This window comes from Lissotriton vulgaris, chromosome 3_1, assembly GCF_964263255.1.
Source record: "Lissotriton vulgaris chromosome 3_1, aLisVul1.2, whole genome shotgun sequence".
NCBI lineage: Eukaryota > Metazoa > Chordata > Amphibia > Caudata > Salamandridae > Lissotriton > Lissotriton vulgaris.
The window spans coordinates 976186565-976211078 of NC_141689.1; the positions used below are offsets into that span (position 1 = coordinate 976186565).

At 45.3% G+C, this 24514-nt stretch overlaps 1 protein-coding gene across 1 annotated transcript in view; it reads right to left on the bottom strand.

Moving 5' to 3' along the window:
* Window positions 1-6372: 6372 nt before the first annotated feature.
* The window catches only part of CEP78 (centrosomal protein 78), a 479433-nt gene continuing 461291 nt past the window's right edge, over window positions 6373-24514 (bottom strand). The window contains exons 16-17 of the mRNA XM_086961339.1: window positions 9057-12359; window positions 6373-8985 (exon numbers count right to left, since the gene is read on the bottom strand). Of these exons, the coding sequence (XP_086817465.1) occupies window positions 11802-12359 (558 nt within the window). The 3' untranslated portion in view covers window positions 6373-8985; window positions 9057-11801. The remainder of the gene's footprint in view (window positions 8986-9056; window positions 12360-24514) is intronic.

Consider the following 24514-nt stretch of genomic DNA (forward strand, 5'->3'; position numbering starts at 1 on the left):
AACGGGTAACTCCGGGGTAACAGGCACAAGCGGGGCCGACGTTAACGGTGGGCACCCGTCATTCTCGCTGTCTAAACACCGTCGCCGCCAGCGAGGATCCAGGCCCGTCGACCCCCGTAGCTCAGCAGGGTCTTCGGGCAACGGACCCCCGTCCACAGCAACCGGTGTGTCTTGCCGCCGTATCCTTGGAATCAACCTGACCACAGCACCCCCATCCAAACCGGTCAGGATATTCTCGACTTCGGGAGACCGGATGCCGCCCAAGTCCCACGGCCAATATTGTTCAACTCCAACCCGGATGGGTTAAAAATCGAGGCCCCGGCTTCCGCGATGGGTTAGGCCGAGAATGAAAACACGGCGTAGCTTCATCATTCGAGAAGATGGACATCTTGGGATTACACCTTTAAGCTCAGCAACACGTCAGCCACAAGGGAGTCTGGTGCGAATTCAGGATCACTATCAGGATTTATGAGCTACTGGCGGAGGTCGGCGGAGCCGGGAGCTTACGCGGCCATCTTGGTTGCTAGCGTAGCTCCTCCTATATGACATCATAATTATTGAGCACAACCCAGCCATGAGCTTGTCTGGATACCGCTTTCTTGTCCTCTATGGCTGATATGAGTCTTGTTGACTTTGTTACTAGCTCTTTAAAAACCTGGCCCATTGGAATATTCCAGGCGTCTGTCAGACCTAGAGTGTGAATGGATTCCTGGAGGAACACATTGGCTGGCAGTTTTCCAGTGCTGGACATCTCAAGCCAAAGCAGATTATTCAAGGACCCTTTGTCAGCAGCTCTGATTTTGTGCAAGCTTTGTACAGAGGCTCCCTTTCTTTCTGTTGCCTGATTCTGGAAGCCAAATTCCAGCCTTATTTGGGCCTGTAAAACATATTTGGGGAGCTGAAAAATCGCTTGGTAAGAGGTTACTATTACGCTGCCAAGAATTGATGCATCTCTTCCAGTCAGACATTCGCTTCCATAAGTGATTGTTGCCTGCAATTTGGCTCGCAGGACTTTTAGAAAGGGTTCAAGTGTTATGTCCAGCAACAGCTTCTTCAGGGGTTTTAGTGCTTCCTTCGTAGGGATTCCAGCGGTGGCTTAAAAGGGTTGTTTTGATCTAAAAGCACGCCCAGGTATTTATAGTTTGTTACTTGGTCTAGACGTTTGTCGGCCAAGTACCAGCTAGCGTTTGCCTTCCTGTGATGGTTTACACCCATAACTTTAGATGTTTTAAAATTTATTTTTAAAGCATTCCGTTGCGAGAATCTGTAAGTTGCATCTAGAAGGTGCTGGAGCCCCATTGCAGTCTACTGATCAGAACTAAGTCATCAGCGTATAGCAGGTTTGTCAATGTCATGCCACCAAGCTTCGGGGTGTGTGAAGAACAACTGTCCAGTTCTGCCGGCAAGTACGCCAGGAAAAGGCTGAATAAGAAAGGGGCTAAAACGCATCCTTGCTTTAACCCCTTTATAGTGGTGATTCTGCTTGAGAGATGCTTCCCTGCGCCTAGTTTAATTCTGATCCACGTGTTAGTGTGCAGTTGTATGAGTTGGTCTAAGAGGGGTGCTGGTATCCCCATTCGTTCAGCTTTTGCCAAAGTCTGACGCGGTCGACGTGATCAAAGACAGCTGAGTAGTCTAAGAAGCAGAGGCATAGGGGATATTTGCCCTGCTTCGCTGAATCCATGAGCATAGTTAACCACATGACTGCTAAGGCAATTCCCCTCCTGTGCTGGAAATTGAAATAGTCCATGGATCATGACGAGCTGAGCACACGACCAGTGTACTGCATGACGAGCTGAGCGCGTCATGAGCAGCGAAGGGGTTAAGGCCATTATATTAGTTATGGTTCCATGCCCTTGACGGAAACCTGTTTGAGTTATAGGTATAATGCAGGTTGTGGAGGACCAGCTAACCAAATCTTTTACTACAATCCTGCATAGTATTTGGCCTCGGTATCCATGAGAGCTATCAGGGGATAGTTGTTTGGAGCAGACCTCACTCCTTGCTTGTGTATAGGGCTAATGATTGAGCCTCTCCATGACTCTGGGATTGCTTTAGTTCTTAGAGCATGTCCTATAACTGGGACTAGTGCGTTGCTCCAAAAGTCAGGATCCTGTTTGTATAGCAATGGTGGTATGCCGTTTGGGTCTTGTGCTCCTGCCTGTCTACCTCTGGATATTTTTTTCCTTATTGCTTCGACCAGGGGATCTTTTTGCTCATCTACTGCACTTAGTGGGCGGTTTGGACTTGGTGGCAGTGCTATCTCCAGCTGAGTTGGGTTGAGTAGCTTACTGCCCACTTCACCTGGGTGGTGCAGATTTGTTCCTGCCCTTATTGAATTGTTGATCAAAACGTGACCCGAAGAGGCCAGAAGAGTGAGTGTTTCTGGTTCTTGAAAGTTGAAGTGTTTAGAAAGTCAGCCCAGGTAGCTTCAGTAATGTTGGAGTATATGCCATGATGATTTGGTCACTGCAGTTTGTTTACTGGTTGCCAGAATTTGGTGCTGTTTTTCTGGTTGGCATCATGCATAAGTTTTGCCCATAATTTGTTATCCTTTGCTCTTTTGTTTACCCATATCCTCTGTTTTAATGAGGTCTTTAGCTCACGGAGGGTGCCTTGCTGACTCAGATTATTTGGAGATTTGCGTTGTTGCTTTAAGGTTCGCTTTATGGTATGCTTTAATTGTTTTGAGACAGGGCTCTTTAATGCTTCGATTGGAGTAGCTACTGACACATTTTTCCCAACCTTCCAATGGATGGGCTGAGTTGACAGTTCCCTGGTTGTATAGAGCTTTTGCTGTTGTTGTTATTTCCTCTATGTTGTTAGAGTTACAAAGAATTTTTTTGAGATTGCTGGTTTCATCCAGCACAATAGAGTTGCTTGTTTCTGGTGTTTGGCAGGGTCTTGTTTGAAGACTCAACTCTTGCGGCAAATGATCACTAAATTCATTACTGCCAATCTTGAAAGTAGCAATTTTATTAAACAGAGTCAAAGACGTAAAGTTGAAGTCTAGGTGTGATGATTCAGTGGACGAGTGATACATGGCTGCTGGTGGATTGTCATATTTAAACCAACCATTTAAGGCTCTCATATTTAGGTGCTCCAAGTCCCGGAGTAAGTTCTTTGCAGTCCTTGAAGGCTTGGTAGTCTCTATTTAGCCTTGCGTTGGGATTCCCCATGCACCCGAGAGGTCCTGCGTTGGATCTTCATCCTGAGTTGACCCTAAGAGGTGCATATTAAAGTCGCCAGCCAAGATGATGAGATCTGTTGCCTCCTCTACCATTACTCTATCTAGCTCTGTTAACAGCTCCTTCGCTGCCTTGGATTTTTGTTTAGGGTGCACATAAATATTTATTATTATAATGTCCTGTTTGAGCTGATTAAGCATGAGCGTTACTTTTGCAGCCTGGATACTGCTTGGTGGTGTTAAATGTATAGTAACGGGAAGAACGGCCCCTCGCGGCGGGATGCCTGGCTTTCACCTTGCGGATACCCTGCCGGGGTTATCTCACAGGGGAATACCAGGACGGGTTCCCTAAGCAAGCGCTTAGAAACTGCTTGGTGATTTGCGCTATATAAATTCCTGTACATTTACATTTACAAGAAGCTCTCCTATTTCAGTTATTGAGGCTAGAAACAGTTGGCCCCCGAGCAGCGGCCAAAGGCAGATCCCTTGGTCGCCGGAAGTGAGTGGGTGATGTAACCTTGCAAATCAAAGGGCTTGTCTTCCCAGGTCTCATGAAGCAGGATTATGTCAAAGGTTTTCAAGTAGTTTAATAACTCCTGATCATACATTTTAGAGGCTAAGCCGTTGATGTTCCAGACGCATATGGAGATTCCATCACGTTCTGTTTGTGGTGATTGTGCTAAGTCTGTCGCCTGTTAATTTGGACGTGCAGATGTTATTTGCCGATGTGTGCCTGTCCAATTGTTACTTGTTGGAGGATGCAAAGAGACAGGAAGACCTCGAGTCGGTAGCAGGGCAATTGTCAAGTTGGCCTCAGTCGTTAGGCCCGTTGTTCTGCTCCTTGCAAGACTGAAAAGGTCATCAGACTTGGGTGGTTTATGTCTGTGCTGAGGAAAGGTGTTGGATATAATGGCTTTGGTATGGATTCCAGGCTTATCCCCCAGTTTAGAAATCTATCTCTTTCCCGAAGAATTCTGCCGGCAACCTCTGAGGTTCTCCATCTTGTTTTTGTTGCTTCTGGTGTCTGGCTAGTGTTAGATGGCAAGAATTCTATTGGCAATAGGTCAAAAGTTTCAGTGTTACCTAGGGGTATGATGGAATGTAAGAGTCGAAGAATGTTCCTTCTGTTCAGTATATCCACGCGACCTCAGGGATTTATATTGAGGATGGAATATTATAGTGTCTGCCCCTGCTGCCTCGGTTGAGGCCTGGTTTTGAAGCTGTGTGCTGTCGCTGATAGTTGCTGTATGGGAACCAATAATCATTTATTTGTATACGCTAGAGCAGGGTACCGTCTGCACGATCTCGAAAGAGTACTACAGAGGGAACTGAGGAACAGTAAGCATAAAGATACATTATACGTTGCATGATTAGCTAAGAAGGCGCTCACAGTGGAATTTTCCAAACAGATGTGGCCGGTCAGCGTAAAGAGAAAAAAAGTCTAATCTTCTATCTTGCACAACTGAAAACATGTTCAAGGTCATTCCACCCTGCGATCAAACTGCCAGACAAGTGGGAGAGGGCCTTGACCAAGATGGAAAATTATGAACTGTTATTTGTTGCAGAAACTTAGCAAAGGTTATTTCTAGGAACAAGGAAGGATTCGTTTCGAACATCACCCAAAATGGAGTCTGAAAAAGAAAATGGCGCAGCAAATGCTAACTTATACCTGGCATTACGAGAGCATCAGCAAGCATAATCTAACAAGGGTGGGTAAAGAGGTAGGAGTAAATTTGGGGTTCTGGGTGGGTCCAGGCATAGGTAGGTAAGGGTTATATTAGTGTTTAGAGGTGGGTAAAGGGAGGTAAGAGTGGGGTCAGGGACGCGTAGAGGTAAGGGTGTTTTTAGGGTTCACAGGAATGTAGAGGTAAAGTAAGGTGAGAGTGGTTTTAGGATTCAAGTGGATAGAAGTAGCAAGAGGTATGGACGATTTAAGATTTCAGGGCTGGGTAAAGGGAGATAAGGGTCATTCATGGGTTTATGATGGGTAAAGGGAGGTAAGGGTGATTTAAGGTTTTCGTGATGAGTAGAGATGAACGGAAAATTTAGGTTTCAGGGTGGGTAAAGAGAGGTAAGAGTACATTTGGGGTTTAGGGTGGGTACAGACAAACAAAGGTAATGGTGATTGTAGGGTTTAGAAGTGGGTAGAGATGAAGGGTGGTAAGTGTGGTTTTAGGGTTCGAGGTGAGCACAGGCAAAGGGAGGTAAGGTTAAAACACAACCTTTTGAAAACACCACGTTTTATGATTAATGAAACATCCTCCTAATTATAGAAGAGGTAACCACAGTGGAAATGGGTCAGGGAGGAGTTTGGGAATGCCCACAAACCTAATTTTGGGGATGTTCCAAAAATTCAAGGCAAACCACATATTAGAACGCCCTCTCCTCAACCAATATGTGGGATTTATGAGTACAGATTAATCGGCCATGCATTTACACCCAGGAGGAATTCCTTTGTGGACTCCTGGCAGCAGCGAAAAATGAAAAAACTTAAAATCGTATGCATTTACTAGATTAGTGTCCGTTTTCTTTTGAGGCTGTTTGCCAGGATCAATCACTCCTTCCATCGACCCCTTAAAGCAAACCCCTGGCCTTTAGTCTAGGGCAGTCCAGCCCTGGTGTTCACTTATAGCAGCGTAAACATTATAGATCAGTTGGAACCTGCTTGCTTCGCCAATTCATACCTTGAGCAAGAGATTCGAGGGTCCGGAGCCTTGGGAAAGGGGGATGACGCACACGACTAAATCTCAACTTGTTGTAGAAATCACGTTTTGTCATCTTGTGCTTGGGTGGGATCGAATGTTCAAGTTTCTTGTTTATGTTCATGGGTATGCTAAATCTGAAGTTTACTTAAAACCCAATCAAATTTGTTATGGAAAACACAAAATCATAGATGGGATTAGGGTTATGGAATTGCCATGTTACCTGCCCCACCATCCCCTTTTCCTGCATACTGAGCTGGACTTCTGTCTTCTTAGCTGTTTTGTACCTGGATATAATAAATATTGAATAAGAGAGAAGCAGCCAAATAACATTTAATGGCCACATAAGTTGTAGGCATAGGATTTGGTTTACATTGTTTTTCCAGAATTTAATTAACATTTCTCTGTGTGTTTTTTTAATAGCGTGTCATCAGAGAACAACTGATGACAGAAAAAAGAGCAAAAAATAGACAAGACTTGTTATACAAAGCACAAACATATACTTTTATTTCCTATAAAGTTGTGAAAAAGATATAAAAGGATATTGGCTTTGAAACTGATAATGCTGAAGACAGCACACGTTTGTTCATATACACAGTTCAAGTTTTAGAATAAGGTGTCAGCAACTACAAAAATAAAAATTTTCAAAGCAATAAAATGATTGTATAAAAACATGTTTAGTTAATGACGACGCATAAATCATAATACTCCAATCATTTTAACATAAAACAACTCTGAGCAATTACATTAAAAAACACACACATAAATAGGTCCTTTTGCAATTCATTCGTGTGATAGGACGTTGGAATTTGAGAGATTGCAATTCTGATCTCTTCTTACTGCTGGTGAAATTGACCTTGAAGAAAAACAATATGTTCCCAAGTTGCATCTGAGTTAGTAAAACAATATGAAAGTAAAGAAGCTGAACTTTGTGGCAATGGACAAGGTAAACATAGTTGGTCTCAATCTCGCCATGGCATGTTTAGGTCACCCTGACTACGAATTACTGTAATGTTTTACTACACACTTTTGTCACTAATCCACTGGGGATGATGGGCTGGGGCAGTAAAGGTATGTGAGGGCATCTAGAATACAAAAAACGAGTCGTAATGGTGTAAACCTATCTAAAGATTGAATAAGACGAGCCCAGTTTATTACAATCATTTACATAGTAACAATATGTTAGGATTTAAGTCCTCTCTCTCCATTATGTGCTATAGCTATATGTTGGAACGCGGAGTGCTGAAAAGATAGGTAGTGTGATTTCTCCATAGAATCGTGAATGGAAAATAGGAGTAGAGTACAATTACAAAGCAAGATCTTTGAAACTTTTGTTACACTTAAGTTTAGTTATTCTTTAAACCAGCTTTGGACTAACCAGTCAAGCAAATCGTTTTATCACGTCCATGCTAATTCTGCAATAAAGCACAGCACGTTTGAAATGGCAACGTGCACACCCAGGGCACGAATATCAAAGGTCACATCCACAGCTACAACCATATGGTTACAAGCAAGAATGTAGATTTATGACTTCAAAGAATTATCCCTGGAAACATGCGACTGGCAACCTCTTAAAAACTGTGAATTCCACTTGCTCATACGGAAATATACAGAGGTAAATTTTTGCATGAGAAAACATGGAATATGCAATGCCTTACATTTTGCAATGCGGCAAGACCCTTTTTCCAAGACCACCAATTTTGTGGGGGTGTAATCTTCCCATCGAAGGGGTCTGCATGTAGTTTGTAAAAGCCCACAAATATGCAATTGTGAGGATGTGCACACATTTGCTTGGCAGTTCTACTCTGGATCACCAATCCCTTCCCAAAGGGCACTGGTTGTGTGGTTCAAGACAACAACCTGAGGCAGATGCCCTATAGGACAGAGACCTGCTTCTGAATATAAAAAAATGCATTGCAGTGAAGAAAAAAAAAGGGAAAATCTAGTGTTATGTAGTTATATTTGACATGTTAGCTGCTTCGTCATTAATAAATAGGGTAGACATGCTTTAACAATTTAGAATAAATGCTGCAGCAGGAGTGTTGGGTTCTCAAAAAAGAATTGGAGAATTATGACCCCACTGTCAGACTAGCTTACAAAATGTGCACATCTAACTTTCTTGAAAAGTAAAACTGATTTTGCTCTCGTAAAAAGGCTATTTCAGTGTGTAAACAAAGCATACACACCTAAATAGCTTTGCAGTGTATGCTTTCAGTAAACAAACAATCTTTACTGCTTCAAGGAACAAATCAAAGTAGTCAAAGAAGCAGAATAAAAGGGTAGAACAAACATGTATAGTCAGAAAACTGGACCGACAGCCTTTAGCAGCCGCTTGAGAGCTCCAGGCCAACCATTCACCATTCAGGCAGTTCATACTGGTGTAAGCCTGCTGCCATCAACAGGGACTCTTCCTCTTCAGACTAGCAGAGCCTGTAAACCTGGTGCATTTCTCATTCGGAGCAAGGGACAGTCAAATAAACTTTAAAATCCATCTTCCATGTTATTGGCCCACACAGACTGGGCCTCAAACGGCTGGTACAGACGACTGCTGCAGATAAGATGTATGTATAACATGATGGGAAAAGGTAACTGTCACTGGAATGTGATGTATAGCTTGATCTTTGATTCTGGGGTAAGCATTCTAGTGACATTGGTTTCTCATAAGCGTTCTCTACCAAGGGCTACCATTTTACTATTAAATATACTGGAAGGAACTGTGGGGTGATTATCAGTCATATCTCTAGATATAACCTTAAAAAGTAACCCTTTCAAAAAAAAAATACTGGTAAATGAGGACTTGAGATAAAATTCAACATATTTACAAGCTTTCAAAAATACCTTGTTTGATCCGATTGCAATAAACATTTACCTGGTGGCATATCAAACTGTCACAGAAGCAGGGGAAATGGAAGAATACTATATTTAAATATATTTTATCAACATACCAACTTTAGGTTAAACTTACAAGCCAATAATTTAATTGACTTCCATTATTGTGTATAGGGACATACTGGAAGTCTCTGATTTAATAGGAATGCTAGTAATTACTCGCAGTTTATTCCCAACCGAGTTGCTACACGCAGATTATCAAAAACACTGCAACAGAACAGCAACGGGGTTATTTACTACTCGGACGTCGTAGCAGTGAAAAAACTGGGCTCTGAAGCCAGGACTGATCTGCCACCTCCGATGGGTCTTCAGCTACCAGAGGGAAGCAGTAGAATGGCAGTTGACAGCCTACTGTCTGAGAGGCCTCTGCAAAACGAGAGAGTTGTGGTAATACAGGAGGTGTTCTTACGCCACAAACTGCTGCATCTCTGGCGAGCTGCAGGCCCACTCAGCAGATAGAAGGTTTCAGGTTACACTGGTAGTGGCTCTCAGAAATGCACATTGAGCTTTAATCCCACACTGAAAAGTCAGACTGCAGCTTCAGACTGAAAACTGGAAGGAATTGCAAAAGGTGCTGGAGAAGGATGGCAGGACACGAAGGGCGGCCGCATTATTTTTACAGAACACTTTCCACGTTTGCGCCACAGAACACCTTTCAAAAGGTGCGCTGGCACAAACAGGGACAGTATGCCATATTATAAAGAATGCACTGGCCCCAGGGCAGCTGCAAACAGTAGGGCAGCACATTCAAGTGAAATACAGAGTGGCTGCTTCAAAGCCGCTCCCTGTTTTCAAACTGCCCGCAGAATGCCGGTTGCACTTTCAAGAGGGGAGAGAGATACCCTATTGTGACAAGTGCAGTAAGGGACCCCTTTCTCCCATCCAGAGGGCTGGAAAATTGCAATTAATGTGTGAAAATTGCCTTGTGCGCACCCATTTCACCCATCACAGAACTTGGGGGTCAAGACTGAGCCACAGATGTGGCCGGTGTGTATCGTGTACATCCCTCATACACAGAGGGAGGTGGAAAGATGTGCTCCTGGCCTTCCTCATACTCCTACTGGACTCCTGGACTTGGGCAGGACTCGCCCTGTGGGATCAGTAATCCAAGCAGATGACAGAAGTCTCACTCAACCAGTCATTTTTCAAAGAAAGCAATATCAAACAGTCCTAATTTGAAACTTAACTATGTAAGCAACATTTTGCAGCTTATAAAACAGATGTAAAGGCAATGAGGTAACACAATATGGCGGTGTCAAAAATGAAATCGGTCGCTCTTTAAGTTTAAACTGGTCGCTCTAAGTTACTGCTCTATAAAAACAATTTTTGTAACACACTCTTACCTCTTAGGGCAAATCAGGGTACAGTACTAGAAAATCAACAACCTAAGAGTAATTTCTTTTAACAAGATCATATTGAATGCAACTCTTTGTTTTTTAATTCAAACTCAAATTTCCACCTCATTCTTCAAACAAATTTAAAAGTTTATATTATGAACTTGAAAATATATTATAATTCAGCACCTACAAACGTGAAAGGTAGTTGCAGAGTCATACAATGTCCTGGGCATTGGTTGGACTACAGGCCTCTACAGTAAAAGAAAAATACATGGCACCTTTATGCCCTACTTTATCACTATGTTTATTATTTAAGTTTATTCTTTGTATTCAAATTGTTTTCCTTCTTGGGGCAAAAAGAATGTAACCTGCTTTAATACGTGATTTTAATATGTGAGATTATATTTAATTACGAATAGATTTTTTTTCTTGTCAAGGTCAATAGGGTAACTAGTTTGTTTCATTAGGAAGTACCATATGACTGGAAAGTAGGAGATTGGTGCAAAGGAAATTGAGCCAAAATATGAGTTAAGGTTATCGCTGCCCTTGGTACAGTGTATTGTGCTGCAGGATGGACACAGAACAATTTGAGCTATAAAAGTGTACATTTCTATAGTGAGGTAAGCAACCAGTACACAAACCGGTCTGTAGGCACATTAAACTAGACCCTGGCCACAGTGATGCTTCGACGCTCGACAAACACAACTGAAGCATAAAACTAGTTCCTGGGTGAACTCTCGTAAATTTCTTTTGATGGAGAAAACACAGAAGTAAAAGGTGGAAAATAGTTTTTTTTTGTAAACCTGGAGCAAGATGTTGAATGTTATAGACTTGGCTAATACTCCTTTGTAACTGGCCTTATACATTTAGGACATACGTGTGTATATTAAGTAGCCATAAATAAAGACATCACTTGTACAAGATCCACTTTGCACTTGTTCAAGGAAACTAAGTTTGGATAGTCCAGAACTGCAAGACAAGTGTTTCGAGATGGGAGAGGAAAGCATGGGCAGGACCAAAATACGGTATTCAGTAGAACAAAGTAAGTTACAGAGTTAACATCTACCGGTTAAAACACAATAAAATGAGCAATTAAAAGATGTTTTTTTTAATAAATGTTCCAGTTATCGGTTACTGGCAACCTTATTGGAACCATGGCTACATGGGCTCAACAATAACCGCTTCTTAGCAAGTTGCCCAGTCTGTGCTTCAATAAAAAATATCATTCTATTTGGCTCAATTCCAGGGCCATGTTCATAGGTACACCATTCGCATAGACCCTTTGCATAGGACTAATCACAGTTTCAGAAAAAGTCTTCCACCTTATATAAACAGTTCACGAATAATCCATTTTTCCCCAGATATTTTGTGTCACTATTTTTTGCCTTACCAACTTTGAAGCCAACATGTTTGATAGTAACTTATGAAGTTAAAATGCCACTTATTCAGCACATTTTAATGTTACGATCCGAGACTGAGGAACTGCACTCCCATTTAAAAGCTTAACAGTATAAGTTCAGGGCGTTGACTAAACCAACAGCAAAAAACCTATATGTAGTGTTTCTCGATGAACATTCAGCTGACTCTGCACAACATGTTTTTTTTTTACCTAATTCAATCTTGCCTGAACCATATTTTCTGCTTCCACCTTCAGGTGCATTTATTGGCATCAGTAATGTGCAACATCTAGAGTTTATCTCCATAGCTGCTGTGCAGGCTTGCTAGGGACTGGATGCGTTCTTGTATTTCCGAGTCGGAAGCTGTGCCAGTACTGTTAGAGTCGGGTGCACCTTTTGGTCTACTTCGACTTGCTTCTTGTATGGCAGATTCCCCACTGGATCCTTTGGCACTGTGAGAGGGATGTTTTTGTTTGGACGCCCTTTTACTTTTTCCACTACTGGAGGAAGCAGATTTTCTACTGCCATGACTCTTTTGGTTGGCATTGGAGTCGGTTGAGGAATGATGGCTGAAAATCTGTTGCTCCACAAAGTCATCTTTCTTAGTTAGCTCGATGCCTTTGCCATTTTTCTTTGAGGAAGATGAGCTACCGTAGCTGTGAGCATCTAGATGTTTTTTTGCGGTATCAAAAACAGTGTCTGTGTTTATGCAAGGAGCAAGTGGGTACCGCTGCTGCTCAGAAGCTGGGGTCGGAGGCACCACTCCACCTTCTGGAAGGGTATTGTGAGCTAATTCTTCAAGTGCAAAGAAGCCGGAAAAATAGTCTCCAGTACCTTTTCCGCCACCCTACAACAAAAGAAAATAATATTTAATACACTATAGAAACAAATTACAAAAATGTGAAGATGGAGCGTATTACAATGACACTCTGGCTACAATTTTGTGATTTTAGATTCAATCAAAGTCATTTCAAAGGCCGTTTTCTAATTATTTTTGGTTTATATTTTTATATTATAGGTTGTGTGGCTACATATTTAAGGGAGACTGAGCATTTTGTAAATTGGGGCCAGAATAACTCGGCAATACATTGATTATGAATCTACGCTTTCAAAAATCAAATAGGCAACCATTTACAATCATTGCATCGGTTAAAGAACATTACATCAGGTACAAAGATTTGCCAGAAAGTTTCCGGTAGGATAGATGAATATTTAGGTTCCTCTGAGGAGGAGGAAATACTTTCCTGCAGGCCATGTCAAGTCCCGCCCCTATGAGCGATTTGGGCACTTATGGTAAAGAACAAGTTAGTTCCCATAGGTAACGCTCTTTCTTATAGGCTATGTAATGCAGATTCTCCACCTTTTCAATATTACCCAGGTGTCAACCGTGGAAGATGACGGCTTTTACTCCTTATGTACTGGGGCCCGACTTACTATGAGTCCTGAGCATCTGGGCAAAGTACCCCTTTTATCACTTGACTTCCAGTACTAGTGTAGGCCGAGCTGTCCAAGGCTTCTTTTGAGGGGAGGTGGTTGTAGATGTAGGGGGTTAACACTAGCTCACAACTAAAACACGTTCAATGCCAGCAATAAGTGAATGTCCAGTCAAATACTTGCTTTTATGAGAAAAAAAGTATTATAAACACAAAGTAAAATACAGCATACACAAACAATATGCACAATCACCTGAGATCAGGGCTCTAGCGTTCAATAGGGAGGTTCTTAAGTCCCACTTTCCTCTCACTAACGGTAGGGGTTATTCCTCATTCACTATAGGTGACATTCAGGGAAAGTGCCATTAGCAGTCCAATTCTCAGAAGTCCCACTCCTACTCTTCAAAAAGTCAAGAGTGTTCCAGCGCTCAGAGCTATGCAGTAGAACAAATTTCCATGGGGAATTCCAGTCCTGCGATCAGTCTTACTGGCTCACGCAGAGGTTGCACAAATGGAATCTTCAGGAGCGTTTCACTCTCCCTGAAGTTGCAGAGGGCTGCAGCGACTGCTGTTGGTGAGTATCACTCGCAGCTCTGCAGGGTCAGCCATTGGGTATCCATGGCACTTGCTCTGGTTTGACGGAAAATTCCTCTGATCCTTTTCACAGGTGGGTTGGGGTAAGGGGGTGATCGCTCTGGTTCCAATCCTCAGTTGGGGCTTTGACATGCACAGGTCACCACGGCGTCCTCTTCTATCGATGGCAAATGAACCAGGCACCAGTCCAGGCATAGACCTTGTTCTCCACTGTGGCCTCCTCTGCCATATGGGATCACTGATCTTAATCCAGCCACTGGCCCAATCGGGATGGCAGTCATGAAACCTTCATGGTGGCCCCCTCTGTGATACAGGATTGCTGACTTTAGTCTGCACATGGGCGATGGCCAGATCAGTGAAACAGCAGTCTCCTCACACCTCGCTACAGCGATCCAATTGCCAGGATTGCATTGGACCTCGCTCCCTCCAAGCGCTCTCCTCTTCCTCCCAGGTCACACTGGTCTTGGCAACCAGGCAGGCACAGGTGTTTCAAGTTCCAGTAGCAGGTGGTCTTACATTTCTCTGGGTGATGACCCCCTCACCCAGCTTGGAGACTGGCAGACCTGAGCACCCAGTCCTGGTCACAGGCAGAAGTCTTGCAGAGCTCTTTTGGGGCACTTTAGCTCCCTTTTTTATAGTCCATTTCAAGACAGCAATTGTGCTTTAGGGTCTGAGTCTTTGAAGTTTGTGTAGGGGGTCTGCTTCCTTTTTGAAGTGCCTACTCCTCTGCCCTGCCCTTCCTCCAGAAATCAGGGCCCCTAGAGTCACCCATTGAGTCTGTGCCACATTATGATCAGTGGGCTCCCAAACATTCAACAAACAGCGTCTGGCTTAAGTGAAGAGAGCCACACCCGTAACCCTCCTGCATCACCACATAGACCCTACTCCAATAGTCAAACACTTCCCGACATTCCCAGATAATATGGAGGAACGTCCCCAACTGACCGCAACCCCGCTGACACAGACCCTCCTCAGAAAAACCCATCCTGATCAGACGGGGACCCGTGACATAGACCCTATGTAGTATTTTGAGCTGGACAAGTCTCAGTCGTGCTGGAATCGCGACCTCCTTCGGTGAGGAGATCGCAGACTGCCAGTCTTCATCGTCAAGCTCAAGGCTGTCATGGGTCCACTGATCACGCAGTTGCGATAGAAGGTCCGCCCTGTGATTGATTAGTTTCTTGTACACCAGGGAAATGGTACTATCAGGCATATGGCCATCCAAGATACGATCCTCTAACGGGGTAGACTCCGGTATCACCTCCCCCTCCGGGAAAACGGACATTAGCGCATGCCGGACCTGAGCATAACGGAAGTATTCCGTCCCTCCTAATTCAAATTCGGTCTGCAAGGCCGCGAACGATTTCACCTATCCCTTCACCCATAGGTCTCCCACCTTGGAGATGCCAATGAGATCCCACTTGTCGAACCCTTTAGTGTTCCACAGTTTACCAAACTTATCAGAGCCGAAAAGCGGGGTAGCCAAAGTCAGACGGCCCTTCCACCATAACGAACTGGTAGCGTCGCGCCAGATCCGCACAGCTGCCTTGGTTGGCCCCGTCAAAGTCTTCTCCACAGATTTAGTGTACAACGCTCTATAATAATTGCCCCCAGGAAGTAGCCACCTATCCATGGCGAAACCAGGGCCGTACATACCGTGATTGAGGTCTCCCAACTGCGAAGCCCACTAATATCTCTTAACCGCATCATTGCTGCAGCAATTCCCGTGCTGTGCTGCAATTTTAAAAATCCCACGTTATGTGACAAGGTCAACTCATCACACGCACAGCGCAGGTAACGCCCATGACGAGCTGACCTTGTCACACGCATCGAAGCGGTTAATATCAGGTAGAGCGATGCCCCCATCATACCAAGGGAGCGTTAATTTAGCCAGCGCAATCCGCGGTCTTCCATTCCACAACAGTTTCCTTTGTAGACCCTCCACCACACGAAAATAACTAGCTGGGACGATATCAAGCGTGTTCTGAAGGGCATACATAAAACGAGGGAGCGACATCATTTTGAAAAGGGACGTCCGCCCAAGCATCGACAACGGGAGTTTCCGCCAACCCGCAACATCTCACTTTAGCCGAGTCAAAAAAGGGAGAAGATTCCTTTCGTATCGAACCATGGGGTCCATCGAAACATAAATTCCGAGATACTTGAACCCCTCTTGTGGTATTTGGATAGGACAGTTACACGATAGGATCAGTTTCTCGCCACTAAGAACGTACAGATAGGATTTCGCCCAGTTAATGACCAAGCCAGAGTTTCTACCGAAGGAGGTCAGAACATCACAGAGTACTATCAAAGATTTCCTGGGGGAGGTCAAACACAGCAAGATGTCGTCTGCATATAATGAAATACGATCTTCAAACTGTGGAGACCAATTAATACCCTTCATCGAGGATCCCAACGGATCCAAGCGCGAGAGGCTCGAGGGCCAACGTGAATAAAAGAGGAGACAGCGGGCAACCCTGGCGAGTACCCCGCCCAAGACAAAATGGCTCCGAGACGCGACCATTAACCACTATCTGGGCAAAAGGGTCTGCATAAAGAAGACGCACCCAGCTAATGAAATCCGAACTGAAACCAAATTTAGCTAGCATCTCCCACAGATACGGCCATTCAATAGTAACAAACATCATCGTGGCATCTAATGACGCCAAAATGGCTGGTTCACGCGGCGTCGAGACCCTCGCAAGAGCCCCGTGCAGGCGTCTAAGGTTCAACGCCGTATTCCTGTGCGGGATAAAGCCAGATTGATCCGGGTGAACCAGATCACTAATAACCTTGATTAGTCTATTAGCCAACCACTTAGCAAGAATCTTAGGTTCAGAAATTAACAATGAGATCGGCCGATAGGAAGCACACCTATTCCTTGGTTTCCCTTCCTTATGAATTACCACAATCAACGCCAATCTCTGATCACGGGGGAGGAGACCACGATTCCAGGATTTCAGGAACATGTCTCTCAAATACGGAGCAATCCTATCCAGGCGAAGCTTGTAAAGCTCAATTGGGAGATCGTTGGGACCCTTCGCTTACCAGAGTTCAGGGAGCGCATTGCTAACGCTACCTCATCTGCAGTGATCTTACCGTCCATAAGGTCCCGGTCAGCCTCAGACAGGCACGGGAGTGCAATATCTCGCAAAAGCAAGCATGAGTCCTCCTCCGGTCTATCCGACACGGAAGAGTACACAGAGCGAAACTGATCAGCGAAGCATACCACTATCTCCTGCGGGTCGGTGACCAGAACCCCACTCTCTGTCTCAATTTCTGGTACAACACGACCAGCTCTGTATTTCCTGTCCAACCATGCTATTAATTTGCCAGCCTTGTCCCCAACGTCATAGAGACGCCCCTGTTGTTCCCGACTAAGGGCCTTCGCACAATCCGTTACCAACGTTCTATATTCCAGCTGCTTCAATTGCAGGTCATGCAATCTAGAGCGGGTAATCTCTTGCTCCAATTCCAATTCCAAATCAGCTATCTCCGTCTCTATCCTCACCACGTCCCCTTCCTTCTGTTTTTTAACACCAGCAATTAAAGAGAGAGCTTGACCCCTAAGTACTGTCTTGAAAGCCTCCCACAGCGATATCGAGGAAGAAACAGAACCCTAATTTTCCTGGAAATACAAGTGCACTGCAAGTCTTGGGATTACAAAGATACTAAGGGTTAATAGGAGCTATCCTTCCCTCAGAGACCGGCGCAGGTTCAAACCGAAACCAAAGCGGAGAGTGATCGGAAATACCCCGAGCCATATGTCTGACCTCCGCAACATAGGATGCCTGTGCAGCCGGCACTAACACATAATCTATCCTGGAGAGACTACAGTGGGCGCCCGAAAGAAAGGTATACTGTTGCTGGGTAGTGTGGAGCAACCTCCAGCAGTCCACCATTCCCACCATTCCCATCGTGTCAATGAAGTCAGGCAGCCAGCCATGAGCCCCCCCCCCCCCGAGATTTCTAGGTGGATGCCGATCCAACACACCAGATACCACTGCATTAAAATCTCCACCCAGTATCAGAAACCCCCCAGGGAGATCGAGTAGAACCCGTCCCAGGTCAGCAAAGGTAGTAGACTGCAGGCCAGGAGGAACATAAACAGACACCAAGGAAAGCGTGCAACCCTCCCACTGTCCCGATACAGCCACATAGCGCCCTCTCTCATCGAGGACGGTTGATTCCACCTCGAACGGAAGAGAATTCTTAATGAAGATTCCAACCCCCGGGACCCAGATGAGAACCCAGCATGAGCCACCAAACGATATCCCTTTCTATTCATGACATACCAACTAAGTGGGTTTCTTGAAGTAAAACCACGTCCGGAGAGTGCCGTTTCAGGAGTTGCAACACCACCCCACGTTTAGTCTTGTCCCCCAACCCATTAACATTCCAGCTCATCAACCTCAACCCCTTACCCCCCCATCATAAAACAGAAAGAAAATCCACCCCCCATCCGAGACCAGCACATCAATACAAATGTCTTGCAATATGACGCCTTGCTGAAAAACGAAACTGAAAACCAACACCCCCCCACCCAAACAGCCCGTTACAATACCCCCCACTCTGCACCCCTGCTTCCGACTATAGGGCCACCCCAACTCGCAGTGTGCCTGTCGCCCCACATCTAAAGTAAACTGCAAAAAGTTAGGCTGAGGAGGAGAGAGACCCCCCCGATAGCCCAGTAACCCCCCATACCATCTACGTGAAAATGCACATAGAGACTAGAACCACCACAATATGAATTACCCTAGCGTCCCCAGGAACCAGCCAAATTATGCTCATTCCTGCTCCATAGTTCCTCCCTCAGTCCCATCAGAATGTCTCTCCGAATCTTGCTGGGCCGGCAAAGTATCCAACCAATCGGCCACCACTTCAGGCTTGTCAAAGAAATCGGTCCGCTCGTCATGCTCGATCCTCAACTTGGCCGGGAAAAGCATGACATATTTGAGACCCAGGTCACGAAGTCTCCTCTTCACTCCCAGAAAACAGAGTCTTTGTTTTTGGACCGCTTGAGTGAAGTCCGGATAAAAGCTGATAGTTGAGTTCTCGAACTTCAAGAACCCACCCGCTCGAGAGGCCTGGAGGATAGCGTCTCTGTCTCGTAAGTTAAAGATCCGCGCTATAATAGGCCTCGGCGGGGTGCCCACTTTCGGTCTTCTACCAGGGACCCTCTGGGCGCGCTCCACAGTAAAGAACTTGCTCAGTCCCTTGGGCTTTAGCTGGTTGATAATAAGGTCTTCCACAAAAAGGTCGGCCGCTTGATCCTCTGCCTTTTCCAGAACTCCAATTATACGACATTATTCCTTCGGGCCTTCCCTTCAAAGTCCTCAAGGCGACGGGTAACAATGTCATTCGAGGCCCTCAGATTTCGGACCTCGGTCTGGAACTCGACGACGTCATCCGTTAAACTCGATGTCTTTATATCTAACGATTTGATCTTCTCATTTGTCTTTGTAAGGTCCGTGCGAATCAGATTCACATCAATAGCCACAGTGTCTAACTTGTGTGCCAAGGTCTCTATTTGCTTCCCGAGGGATGACCTAATGCCGTTAATGGCGGTCATAACGTCCTGCAATGTCAGTTCGGGTGCCGGAGCCGAGGAATCCTTTGCCTCCTCCAGCGACCTACCCGGTCCACTGGGCGATCCTTTAACTTGGGCATATCGATCCATGACATTGGATTGGGTATATCCACCCCTTCTGGTGGTTTTCAACTTCTGCTTGTCCCCCTCTGATTTGCTCGCCATTTCAGGACAATCTCAAGTCGATGCCCAACTCAGGAGAAGGGGGAACAAGTCTCCGGTCTAGCAAGCCATAGATAGGATCTATCTTCCAGGATATTCACCTAATGTATCTTTTCCGCTCTGAAGTAGAAAAGCGAAAGCACAAAACGGCCCTACGCACTTGAACAAAGGACGGCGTGCCCCCAGGCTAAAGTCCGACACCTCTTATATTGTCTGAAACGCTCAGGCACCAACAGGAATACGAGCCGCCGCAATGAGGCATCTCCCGACTCAAAACCAGTCCAAGTGCCAAAACCGAAATTGAAAGTGAGACTGAACCGGTCGCCTCTGCGAACCTGTGCTGATGTTGTTCAATTACACCTCGGGCACCATGCCAACTCAAGCAGTGGGCATCCAGGAGGCGTAGGGCGCAGACTTCTCCACACCACAACCCCGGCCCCCAGGGTCCGATCGGGACGCAGTTTTCAGCTTTCACTTCTCCCGTGGTTCATCTACTCGGACACTCAACCGCAAACAGGATCAGTGACAGGATATATGCGGGAGGGTACGAGGGTCTCGGGAGCCCTTAGCTCATGCGGCCATCTTGGATGTGTGCGAAGCTCCTCCCCCCCAGCCCTATTCTTGATGATTCTCCTGTCAGCCCCATCTCTTTCATGAGATTTGCCCAGGTCCCTTTAAGGCAGCGGTCTTCAATCTGTGGGGCGCGACCCCCAGGGGGGTCGTGGAGTCCTGGGAAGGGGGTCGCAGATTCTGCAGAGTGCAGTTCCTGGCATTGAGCTGATCGAGGGTGCTCACGGCGGAGGCCTAATTCACACCGAGGTGTGAAAAACATCAACGCCTCATTAACAAGTAAAAGGTCTTTTAAAGACCTGTCAAGTACTTGGGTGTGACTGTGTGTCCCTGAAGCTGTTACAGCTGGGCTCACATACACGAGCTGGGGGAAGCGGGGGGGGGGGGGGCTGGGAGAGTGGCTGTAGTGTAGCCCTTTGAGTTCAATGGATGTTGCGCACCTGGAGCTGTGGGTCCTGTGACACGTCCCACGCCCCCCGCCCCCCAGCAGGGAGGCACAGAGATGCCCTCCCATGAGCGGGAAAGAAGAAGGAAGACGACGCAGAGAGATACTGATCCCCCCCCTCCCCTCATGAGAGAGGCACAGAAAAGGTGGGTGGATGGATGGATGTAAGGCTAAAGGATGGATGGATGGATGTGTGAAAAGGTGGGTGGATGAATGATGAGTGGATGGATGGATGAAAGGCTGAAGGATGGATGGATGTGTGAAAAGGTGGGTGGATGAATGATGAGTGGATGGATGAATGAAAGGGTGGATGGATGAATGATGGATGTATGGATGGAAGGGTGAAAGGCTGGATGGATGAAGGATAGATTGGTGAAGGATAGATGTATGGATGGAAGAATGAAAGGGTGGACGGATGAAGGGTAGATGAAAGGGTGGATGGATGAATGATGGATGGATGGATGTGTAAAAAGATGGGTGAATGAATGAAGGGTGGATGGATGAAAGGGTGGATGGATGAATGATGGATGGAAGGATGAAAGGGTGGATGGATGAAGGATAGATTGGTGAAGGATAGATGTATGGATGGAAGAATGAAAGGGTGGACGGATGAAGGATAGATGAAAGGGTGGATGGATGAATGATGGATGGATGGATGTGTAAAAATATGGGTGGATAAATGAAGGGTGAATGGATGGATGAAAGGGTGGATGGATGAATGATGGATGGAAGGATGAAAGGGTGGATGGATGAAGGATAGATTGGTGAAGGATAGATGTATGGATGGAAGGATGAAAGGGTGGACGGATGAAGGATGGATGGATGAAAGGGTGGATGGATGAAGGATGGATGGATGTGTAAAAAGATGGGTGGATGATTGATGGGTAAATGGATAGATGAAAGGGTGGATTGATGAATGATGGATGGATGTGAAAAAAGATGGGTAGATGAATGAAGGGTGAATGGATGGATGAAAGGGTGGATGGATGGATGTACTGATGGAAGGATGAAAGGGTGGATGGATGAAGGATAGAATGGTGAAGGATAGATGTATGGATGGAAAATGAAAGGGTGGCGCGATGAAGGATGGATAGATGAAATGGTGGATGTATGAATGGATAAAAGGTTGCATGGATGAATGATAGATGGATGTGTGAAAAGGTGGGTGGATGAATGATGGGTGGATGAAAGGAAGGGTGGGTGGGTAAAGGATGGATGTATGGGTGGAAGGATGAAAGGGAGGATGGATGTATGGATGGAAGGATGAAAGGGTGGATGGATGGATGTGTGAAAGTGTGGGTGGATGAATGATGGAGGAATGTGATGAGGTCTAATAGGCGCATTTATGGTTGTCAAAAGTTGATGATGAGGCGTACCAGTTTCTAGAAACTTTTGTCGGAAGGGGGTCCTTACGCCTAAAAAGGTTTTACAAGGGGGTCTCGGTATCAAAAAGTTTGAAGACCTCTGCTTTAAGGTGACCAAACCATGAAATAAAGAGCACCCTTTGAAGTGTACTGAAGAGCCTGACTCTCATTCCTCCAGTATATTCTACCCAGCTCCTAAGAATGCATCAATCCACAAATCTGTCTAGGCAGATTCCTCTACCGCCTCATGTTCCTCCAGTCAGCCCTGGGTGTCCAAAAATGGAACCCAAAGTCTTCCATGTATTGTACCATTCATAGGCACCCATACACATACATGCAACGACACGCATGCTGCACAGTGCTTCACACTAAATTGATTTAAGCCAAAGGTAAGTTAAGCACATAGTAGTGTGAACCTTACTTGGATGTTCCAGTAGACCACACTCCAGTGACAGGTCAAAAAGTCTGTTCACTTCATTTGATCACTATACAGTATGCTGCCACCACCGCACTCATGCCTCTTAAATCTCGGGAAAGGTAGTAGCCTTTCACCACTATGAGGGTCACGCTTTGGGAACCCCTGCTTGTCTAACAAGGCCACAATCCATGAGACAGGCCTATGTTATGACTCAACTTTATAAAAAACAACGGGGTTGACCCTGTGTCCCTCAGAACCTGGGTAATATGCAATTCAGAAAAACATGGTTCCGTCGGGTTCAAAACAACATATCATTTATCCAAACAGTTTTTTCTGTTCCCAAAAAGAACCAACAACACGAAAAACCTCCAAATTATGATACAAATCCGTATAATGAATAAAGAACAAAGACCTAAGTATTACTTTATAATTTCTTTATATCTTTTTCTTGAACAAAAAAAGGTCATTTCTATACATTATATACAATAACTGTCTTTATAACAAATACATTGCAAACACAAGTGACATTTAGTGAATAGTGAAATTGTGGAAAACAAGATATATCCAAATTTTCTTGTAAAAACCTGTACACCTATGTACAAAATATCATTGCATACGACCATCAACTAATACAATCTGGGAACCTATCCTTTCTTTTAAGTTTGTTGAGAATTTCAGAGTGGTTATGGCCTGTGAGTGGATGTCGACGTTTCGACCCTTAAAGCGCCAATGTTTTCAGTCGCGGTGGGACTTTATCAAGACAATATTATAGGCAGCACGACAGTCTACAAAGTGAATGGAGAGAAATGTCAGGGAGGGGTTGGATTAAAATGTTGGTTCTCTAATACGGGGCGTAGTTCAAGTACTCACCCTGTCAACCAGGTGGGCTAATCACTTGGGAGGAGTAACTTTTTTAGTCTGAAAGTGCTTGTTTTGCACAATTTCACTATTCACTAAATGTCACTTGTGTTTGCACTGTATTTGGTATAAAGACAGTTATTGTATATAATGTATAGAAATGACCTTTTTTTGACCAAGATAAAGATATAAAGAAATTATAAAGTAATACTTAGGTCTTTGTTCTTTATTCATTATACAGATTTGTCCCGTTGCATCCTGTTGACATGGCAACACCTACAGGAGAGATTCACCTGTGACTGACAGCTTGACCCGTAGGTTTAGGGTCAATTTTAACACTGTCAGACCAGCCAGCTTCTGTCCAGTGACACTGTTTCCGCAGATAGACACTGACTTTCAGCCAGTCAGTTCCGGGGTCACCTCCTCATGTGGAGCAGCTCTGGGTGCGTTTCTAAAAATGCACTGATAAGTGGGCAGGGTTCCCCAGTAAAGGAGGGGGCGCTGCTGTTTAGTCAGAGATGCACATGTCTTCTCTGGTGTTCCCACCTGCCCCCCTTAAAAACGCTGCCACTAAGAAGGCTCTCCTGAACATAAGGGAGAAGATGGGAGGGGGACGGGGGTTGACTGGGGGCAGCAGAGCCAGCATTCATGAGGCGCCTCGGATTCTGAGCCGCTTGATTATAGAAAAATAAATACAAAAAACTGTGAAACTTGTAGGAACAACAGAAAATGGTGGGTCAGACACCGGCATCCATCCACATCTGTTCTCGAAACGGCCAAGGTTAAACCAGTTCATATAGAAAGGACACTCAATGAATCAACCCCCTGGTTGGGCGCACTCTCTTGATTCGAACCTGTGCCCTTCAGCAGGTGCATGAACGCTCCAACGGCCTCTGTGCAGGGCAGCTGCAGAGGATCAAGCTGCCATTAACAGCTACAGGTCGGAGCCGGGAGTGACATGTCGTCAGGGCTGCCCGCCTCCCACCAGGGCCCATTGAAGTCAGAAGCAGGGTTTAAAAGCGGGCGCTCTTGTAGTGTATAAATAAGTGCACACAGCTGTGCAGCCTGCAGGGTGTGTGCGGGCAGGCCTCAGAAACCTCTTCTGGAACCGTAAATAAATCCACGTCGTGGCCTCTGCTCACCCTACCTGACCCACAAGGGAATAAAAACTAGGGCAGGTCCCGGTGGGTGCAGATGGGGTCTCACTCCCAGCATTGAGTGCTGCCCACCCTTAAACGGTTGACAAAATCAATCACTAGCGGCGCAGTGTTGGTCAACAGTGGAAAAAATATCTGCAATGCTATAGGTCTCGTATTTAAATGCGAGACCTATGGCATTGCAAACAAATGGCAGCCATTGGGCTGCTTCGAAAGTGAAAGCGGGCATGGCCCACTGAATGTAAGCAAAGCAACTGGTCGTGCTTGAGATAGGAGAAACTCAAAAAAGAAATTGGAACAGGTCCAGTGTAACAACCAGGTAAAGGGGCCTGTAGCTATGGGAGGAATCAACTGACAAAACAGCCGTACTATGGAGGGACTAGGAATCAGAAGACAGCATTTACGAAGGAC